The sequence below is a fragment of the Cyprinodon variegatus genome, unplaced genomic scaffold (genome assembly GCF_000732505.1).
Source record: "Cyprinodon variegatus isolate N-32 unplaced genomic scaffold, C_variegatus-1.0 Scaffold1582, whole genome shotgun sequence".
Lineage (NCBI taxonomy): Eukaryota > Metazoa > Chordata > Actinopteri > Cyprinodontiformes > Cyprinodontidae > Cyprinodon > Cyprinodon variegatus.
In genome coordinates, this window is record NW_015152035.1 from 74,446 (window position 1) to 83,153 (window position 8,708).

The 8,708-nt window shown below is 40.8% G+C and overlaps 1 protein-coding gene across 1 annotated transcript in view; it reads left to right on the forward strand.

The window, feature by feature from the left end:
* The window catches only part of LOC107103983 (grainyhead-like protein 2 homolog), a 34,188-nt gene that overhangs the window by 8,611 nt on the left and 16,869 nt on the right, over positions 1-8,708 (forward strand). The window contains exons 5-7 of the mRNA XM_015403862.1: positions 2,766-3,006; positions 3,096-3,207; positions 5,593-5,687. Of these exons, the coding sequence (XP_015259348.1) occupies positions 2,766-3,006; positions 3,096-3,207; positions 5,593-5,687 (448 nt within the window). The remainder of the gene's footprint in view (positions 1-2,765; positions 3,007-3,095; positions 3,208-5,592; positions 5,688-8,708) is intronic.

Consider the following 8,708-nt stretch of genomic DNA (forward strand, 5'->3'; position numbering starts at 1 on the left):
TGTGTGGGGGGGGGGGGGTTTTTTTTTGGGATTGCTACAGTTGGTCGGGTCTTGGTTCAGCAACAGTATGTGCTCAAAGAATGAGGTCAACTGACTACCTGAATATACTGAATGACCAGGTTATCCCATCAATGGACTTTTTCTTCCCTGATGGCACAGGCATATTCCAAGATGACAATGCCAGAATTCATCGGGGTTAAATTGTGAAAGACTGGTTTAGGGAGCATGATGCATCATTTTCACACATGGATTGGCCACCACAGAGTCCAGACCTCAACCCCATTGAGAATCTTTGGGATGTGCTAGAGAGGGCTTTGCATAGCGGCCAGACTCTACCATCAATGCAAGATCTTGGTGAAAAATTAATGCAACACTGGATGGAAATAAACCTTTTGACATTGTAGAAGCTTATCGAAACAATGCCACAGCGAATGCGTGCCGTAGTCAAAGCTAAAGGCGGTCCAACAAAGTATTAGAGTGAGTGACCTTTTTTTTGGTGCCGACTTTTTTTTTTGGCCAGGCAGTGTAGAATGATTCTATAGGGTATTTGGTGCTGGTCCTTAAGGTCTCTGAATAGGGTGTGTAACATTGGTTGGGCTGAAAATGGCATATTTGCTGTTCTATGAGCCCTAATGCAAGCCTGGTTAAAAACCCTAGAATGAAATGACAGGTTTTCTTCCTTTTATGGTATTCTCATGAATATTTAGATGAGCTGTGCTCTGATTGGTTGGTTTACAACGAACAAAGCTGCTGAGCAAAGACGCATCATAGCAACAAGCACTCACTCACTGAAACATCAAATTATTGATATGGTAGGGTGACCAGACGTCCTCTTTTTCCTGGACATGTCCTACTTTTCATACCTAAAAAAAAAAAATGTTTGGTGCTTCCCTCCGCCTGCCTTACTGGCGCCCAGCCCCCCTCCTCCAGCTGAGGACGGGCGGCTCGTGGCTCTCTGCTGATGTCTGGTCCAGTCAGCGGCCCGGCAGTTTACACTTCATCATTTTTTTTTTTTTACTTTTTTTGGAGTCACTGTGGGGATGCTGTGTTCAGGTTGATGATCCATGCAGTCCAAAGTTAGTTCCAACTAACATCTCTGCTTANTCATCAATGCAAGATCTTGGTGAAAAATTAATGCAACACTGGATGGAAATAAATCTTTTGACATTGCAGAAGCTTATCGAAACAATGCCACAGCGAATGCGTGCCGTAATCAAAGCTAAAGGCGGTCCAACAAAGTATTAGAGTGAGTGACCTTTTTTTTGGTGCCAACTTTGTTTTTTGGCCAGGCAGTGTAGAATGATTCTATAGGGTATTTGGTGCTGGTCCTTAAGGTCTCTCAATAGGGTGTCTAACATTGGTTGGGCTGAAAATGGCATATTTGTTGTTATATGAGACCTAATGCAAGCCTGGTTAAAAACCCTAGAATGAAATGACAGGTTTTCTTCCTTTTATGGTATGATCATGAATATTTAGATGAGCTGTGTGCTGATTGGTTGGTTTACAACAAACAAAGCTGCTGAGCATAGCAACAAGCACTCACTCACTGAAACATCAAATTATTGATATGGTAGGGTGACCAGACGTCTTCTTTTTCCCGGACATGTCCAACTTTTCATACCTAAAAAAAATGTCCGGGGGGGAATTTCAAAATCGTCCGGGATTTGGTCGACTACAGTGCAGCAGAACCGAGTCGTCAGCTCCAGGGCTGGTCGGGGACGGAGCGACCGACTCCGACCCGGTGACAGTAGCCGGGACCCCGTGCTTCCCTCCACCTGCCTTACTGGCGCCCAGCCCCCCTCCTCCGGCTCATGGCTCTCTGCGGAGGTCTGGTCCACTCAGCGGCCCGGCAGTTTATGCTTCATCATTTTTTTTTTATTACTTTTTTGGAGTCACTGTGGGGATGCTGTGTTCAGGTTGATGATCCAAAGTTAGTTCCAACTAACATCTCTGCTTAGCTTGTGGGAAACTTCAAACATAATTTGATTAACAGATTTCTTTTTCCTTTGCACTTCCATAAAAGCCAGATGTTTTGCAGTAAACAGATTCTCCCACTTGAGCTGTGAATCTGTCAGTTTGTGGCGACTACCATGTTTTGGTGCAGGTCTGCTGTTGTGCCATAATCTTATCATTTTCTGATTCATTGGACAGATCTACATCACATTTTGAAACCTAGGATTTTTTTTTTTTTATCATTCAAAGACTGCTTTAAACTATTAAAGAGAGGCTCTCTGTGTCTACACTTGGAACATTTTAAACTTACTGCAGACAAACTCTTGAAATAACACTTAATAACCTAAATGTATTAAATAACCAGGAGACATGAGAACAGATTGTGATAGAAATTGTAATCTTACTCAGATCAGAGAAGTTGCTAAGAGTTACAGAAGGCAGCTGCCTACCAACGGGGCTCACTTCTCAGGAAGTGGCCCCCATAAACAGTTAAAGAGGCATTTTATACTTCAGTTTGCCACATCATCATATTTTACATCCATGGATCCAGACTTAACAAAATATTACACTTTGTTCTTAGCTGAAGGATTAGACAGAGCCTCTCTTTAAAAAAACGTTCTGGCTTCATTGGTGCTCTTACAGAGTTCAAATTCCACAGATAGGTTTGACTTTTTTTGCTGTCAAAGCAGATTGAGAGAAAAACAAATGAACAACATGTTTCTAAATTATTTGTTAAAAGAAAAGATGCATGAACATTTTTGGGTGTACCATACCGAAAGAGATCATAGATATACAAACTTGCTATCTTGCAGCGACAGCTTCAAGTACAGCCTGGAAGCCAGCATGTCTCTGCGGCCGCGTCAAGGAGAAGGACCCATGGCTTACCTGAACCGGGGCCAATTCTACGCTTTAACGTTGTCTGAAAACGGCTACAGCTCTTTCCACTGTCGGCCCAGAGCCAAAGCTTGGGGCAAATCTAATGGAAAGCCCTCCAGCAGTGAGCAGTCTGCCTCTTTGGGAGCCTCTGATCCGCAGAGGGACACTGTCGTACAGGTACACGTTTGAGGGATTTATAGACTGAGATTATATGTTTGCATCTCTGTGACCCTTATAAAGATCCAAATTTGCTGCTTCATCTGTAGAGTGTCATCATGGTGGTGTTTGGGGAAGACAAATCCAGAGATGATCAGCTCAAGAATTGGAAATATTGGCACTCCAGACAGCACACTGCAAAGCAAAGGGTTTTAGATATTGGTAAGTTTTCTTTTTCTTTGGGTTGGATAAAAGATCAGAAGGTCTTCACTGTTCAGGCTGAGTTATTATTCTTCATAAATGAATAGCGTCATCGCAGCTTTACAAGATTAACGAGGCAGAGCAGGCAGGCGGCTAACCTGAAAGAGAATCCCTTCTGTTCTGCAGTAAAACCGGATTAGATTTGAATAACAGTCAATACTCATTTCCCACAGGAGTCCTGTGAACAGACAGCCCATGGGGTACATTTGCATAGACGTTATGTAGAAATAAGTGAAGGCCTGGATTGCGGCCATATCCTGTATGGTGGAGAGAGACAGGCCTCAACCTGCAGCTTCAAACTCAAAGGAATGATCCAACGCTGTCATACACTACTGGTTTTTATGTGTGCCAAGTTCATGCCATTAATAGTACTGGCATGGACTTGCATAGAGTGGGTGGAAATGAATACGTGACTGGGATGTATTGAGTTTTTTTTGTTAAATGTGAAAGTGGGATTCTGAAGTGGAAATATCTGCCTGGCAGATTTTCATTTACTCTGAGATACTGGAGATAAATGGATAAGAGAAGGGGGGAAAAAAGGTGGTGAAATACTGAACTCTAGGGAGGTTCATTTATGTGTGTTTAGGAAGACATTTCAATGCACTCAAGACTTAATTATTTTAATTAAAGAAGAAAAATCACATTTTCAAAATACACGAAAATTTCTGTCTCTAATGTGTTTGGATTGTTTTTGTATTTAACTCTTAAAATGAATTAAATGAACTGAGTGATCAAATATTTTTTAAGATTATGCAAATGTATCTAATGATACTGAAAGTTTTCTCACAGATAATGACACTGATAAATACGTATAAAATCTTATGACCCAGATATTAACATATTAAAATGTTCAATCTTCACAAATCTTTTTTCCTCCCCGCAGATATTTTAGCCTTGGTTTAGATTAAACTTCATTGTCATTGTACTTGTTACAAGAACAATACCATGAAACAGTAAACCCCTTATATGTTGCAGCAGACTGTACAAATGAATAAAGAGAAAAAAAAAACAAAAAAAAAACACGTATTTTAATATGTTGTCAAATTTTAGATCTTATCCTAAAGTTCAGTATTTTTTTAGACTTATAAATTCATATAAAATAGGATTTCCTCATGGATTGTTTTTAAACTGTAGTGTGCTATCCGGCGGGGGATGGGGGTGATGTGTATCTGGAAAAAACTAATGTCTAATAAAAATAATGTCTGAAAAAAAACTTCATACATCTTAATTTACCTAAAAGACAATAATCTGAGGCACAGGCGTGATGAGTGACAGGGGTGGATTTAGGAAATTTGGGGCCCTAGGCAAACACAGGCAGGGGGCCCTCTGAACTGAGAAGACAACACATAAAACAGACCCATTAGAGAGATACAGAAATTTTAATAGAATAGACATCCATTATTTGTTCTATGTTCTGTCCTCTCTTCTTGTCCTTTTTCTTCTTGTTTTCGTCTCTATGTTTTGTACTCGGCTGGCTTTTCATGCTGTGTCAAAAGGAATGAAAGATTTCTACCCATCACTAAGCTCACTTAGCGGATTGTTCTTTCCTGTGTTTCCAAAAAGGCGACAGCTAAAGCAAATAAAACAGTAATTCTTTTCACTGTAGACAATCCATGATCTGCTTATCTGTTCTCCATTTTTCATTTGGATTAAATAATATCTGCATGAATCACGACAGCAGACAAGATAGAGGAGAGCAGGGGGCGGGGTTACCAATCTACTCGCTCTGGAGAGCAGAGTTCGACGCTTTTATATGTTGTCGCCAAAGTCTCCAGTAGCAGAAAAAAGTCGCTAGATTTGGCGCTAGATGCTTTTTTTGAAATCAAAGTACTAGGGGGGTCTGAAAAGTCGCTAAATATAGCGACAAAAGTGCAAAGTTGGCAACACTGCTCTTCACATCGTTTTCAAATGGTTTACTGCTGTCTGTTTGGAGCTTTCAAAAACATAATTCATGTGCACAAATGATGAATAGTTGTATTAAACATACATGCAAACAGAGTTTTATGGGGCCCCCAGGAACTTGCAGCCCTATGCAACTGCCTAGTATTTAGCCTAATGGTAAATCCCCCCCCCCATTAAGGAAAATTAGTGATTCAAACTGTGTGGTAATCTGGTTGTTAGTTTTAATATAGTCTCTTTATCCATTTTGTTGCTCTAAATGATATTTACATTTCAATCCTATCCTGCTGTAACTTGAACCACTGTTGTTTGGGAGGGGGGGGGTAACATTTCATTAAATGTTTCCTTTGTTAGGATGGTGAGGTTCAGAAGTTCAGATTAAAGGCCGCTCTATTCTGAAATGTTAATGTAAAACGTTTCTCTTTTATGTTCTGCTCATGCCTTCAGCTGACTACAAGGAGAGCTTTAGCACGATTGGGAACGTGGAGGAAATAGCTTACAATGCTGTGTCTTTTACCTGGGATGTGAGTGAAGAAGCCAAGGTAAGGAAAAAAAAAAAAAAAACTAGTTTGAACACATCTGATTAAAAGTGAGCAGAGGATCATGTCCACAACTTTTCCACCTTGCATGGCAGTAAATGCATCTCCAACCAACGCTGTGCCTCATCCGGAACGCTCCCTGGGCATGCAGCCCTCAGGGGTTTCATGCTTTCTGACCGTGGACGGTCTGATAAAGCCAAACAACATGTAAACAGTCCCCGCCCATTAACAAAGAGCCCATCCTCAAGGTGTTTTGGGCCCCGCAGCTCTTATTCAGCTCTACTGTCAGTGAAACCTCATTAAACAGCTGCACAAAGACACAGACGGGTAATTGCAGCTTTGCAGGTTTGGCTGTAAATATTTACTGTTTGTCACATGCCTTTGATGCACTGCATTTGTTTTACAGTCAGCTTTACGCTGCTGTGTTCCCCATGTGTGCTTAGATAAAACAAATGGAACAGGATCAATTCTTTTTTTTTATTGTTATTCATAAACCGTGAAATTATCAGTTTATAAGTCACATTTTTAAAAATTTGTCTAAAAGTTATTTTTATTCTTACCCACCAGGGCTTTTTAATCCACTATGTTTTTTTTGTTTTTGTTTTGCATTTTCCAGTGTCGGCTCTGAAACAATCTATTTTTTTTTAATATATATCATATATATATACAATCTGTTGCTTTTTGTATCTCTGCTTCTGTCCCCTTGAACCCCAGTCAACCTCAACCTCCGCCTGGTTCTGCTGGAGGTTTTATCCTGTTAAAAGGGAGTTTTTCTTCTCCACTGTCGCTACAAGCATGCTTAGTGTGAGGGATTGCCTTAGAGTCAATGATTCGATGCAATTATCTGGTCTTCCTTAGATAGAAAACTTTGAATCAATCTGACTGGATGACCTGGTGAACTGTCATCATTTCGTGATATGTCTTTATTTTCATCTCCATGTGCCCAGATTAGATTGGAGAAATCTGGTCACCTTATTATATTTTTTTAAAGTAGGGTTATTGCACAGGGTGTTCACATGGGTACTTATATAGATTGATATTTATATTTATATGTATAGTTATTTCACTGGGTGTCAAATATAGAGAAACAGGTCATAGCACAGGGTATCAAATAGTAATTGCACATTATACAGTAATGGCCAAAAGTATTGAGAATGACACAAATATTATACTTTCACATGATCTGCTGCCTTCTGGTTTTCAGGTGTAAATGTCAGATGTTCTCATCACACATAGAAATACAATTGCAATCATATAATGAGTAACAAAAGCTTTTAATGCGATAGAATGAGTTAATGCAGCAAGTCAATATTTGCAGTGTTGACCCCTCTTCTTCAGGACCTCTGCAATTCTCCCTGGCATGCTCTCAATCAACTTCTGGACCAAATCCTGACTGATAGCAGTCCATTCTTGCACAGTTGGCATGAGACCAGACTGGTGGTAGCGCTCACCTCGTCTTCTCCCAACAAGCTGTTTTCCAGATGTCCCAAACAATTGGAAAGGGGATTCATCAGAGAAAATGACTTTACCCCAGTCCTCAGCAGTCCACTCCCTGTACCGTTTGCAGAATATCAGTCTGTCCCTGATGTTTATCCTGGAGAGAAGTGACTTCTTTGCTGCCCTCCTTGAGACCAGGCCTTGCTCCAAGAGCCTCCACCTCACAGTGCGTGCAGATGCACTCACACCTGCCTGCTGCCATTCCTGAGCAAGCTCTGCACTGCTGGTAGCCCGATCCCGCAGCTGAAACACTTTTTAGAGACGGTCCTGGTGCTTGTTGGTCTTTCCTGGGCGCCCTGGAGCCTTTTTGGCAACAATGGAACCTCTTCCTGAAGTCCTTGATGATGCGATAGATTGTTGACTGAGGTGCAATCTTACTAGCTGCGATTCTCTTTCCTGTTCGGCCATTTTTGTGCAGTGCAATGATGACTGCATGTGTTTCTTTAGAGATAACCTTGGTTCACAGAAGAGAAACAATGATGCCAAGCACCAGCATCTTTTTTTAAAGTGTCCAGTGGTGTCATTCTTACTCTATCATGACAGATTGATCTCCAGGCCTGTCCTCATCACCACCCACTCCTGTGTTAATAAAGCAATCACTGAAACAATGTTAGCTGGTCCTTTTAAGGCAGGGCTGCAATGACGTTGAAATGTGTTTTGGGGGATAAAGCTCATTTTCTAGGCAAATATTGACTTTGCAATTAATTGCTGTTACGCTGATCACTCTTTATAACATTCTGGAGTATATGAAGCAGTAGACTTTGTAAATATTAGTATTTGAATCATTCTTAAAACTTGGCAATGACTGTACATCGCACAAGTTATTGTCATTATAGTGTCGCATTGTAGAGTCAGGGATGAATGACCTGCGGTAGCGCTCCGTTTTACAAACAGGATGTAAAAGTCGTCCATTAAAGGAGCTGTTTTAATGCAGCCTCATTATTTCTGCTGTGATGAAGGGTGTAAAGCTAAGAGCCTAAGGATAGAGCAGCTCATGAACTCCTGAATTTATGATCTTTGGTTAAAAAACATATTTCTTTTTTGCGTTTTTACGGTGCATAAGTTTACAAAGGGTTTTTAAAACATCCCATTTTTCTGCTGTTGTGTATTTAGGAAAACACAAATGTACCTGTAGGGGGAAGCCTTGGCACAGGCACAGCATGATGGCAATAAGTAGAATTAAGTTTGCAGCGTAACAGATGCCAACTGGTTTATAAGCCTCAGATAACTCAGTCGCCTGAGGCAACAGGTGAAGCTTGCTGTCTTTCCATATAAACATTTGTGCCTCTGATGTTCTTGAAGTTTACCAACCAGTGGTGCTAGTGGCGTGGCAAGGAAATTACACCATTTTTTTGTCTTTCTCCTAGTGGTGTATGGGCGTCGCAGTTAAAACGTCATGTAAGATTCATGAACGAAAATGGAAAAAGAATCCAGTTTTTCATAGATCCTTTTTTGAACTGGGCCTTCATGTTGTGTGATCTTAGCCTGGTTTCATCTTTTTCCTCCCAGTTTATCACAACCTGTGTG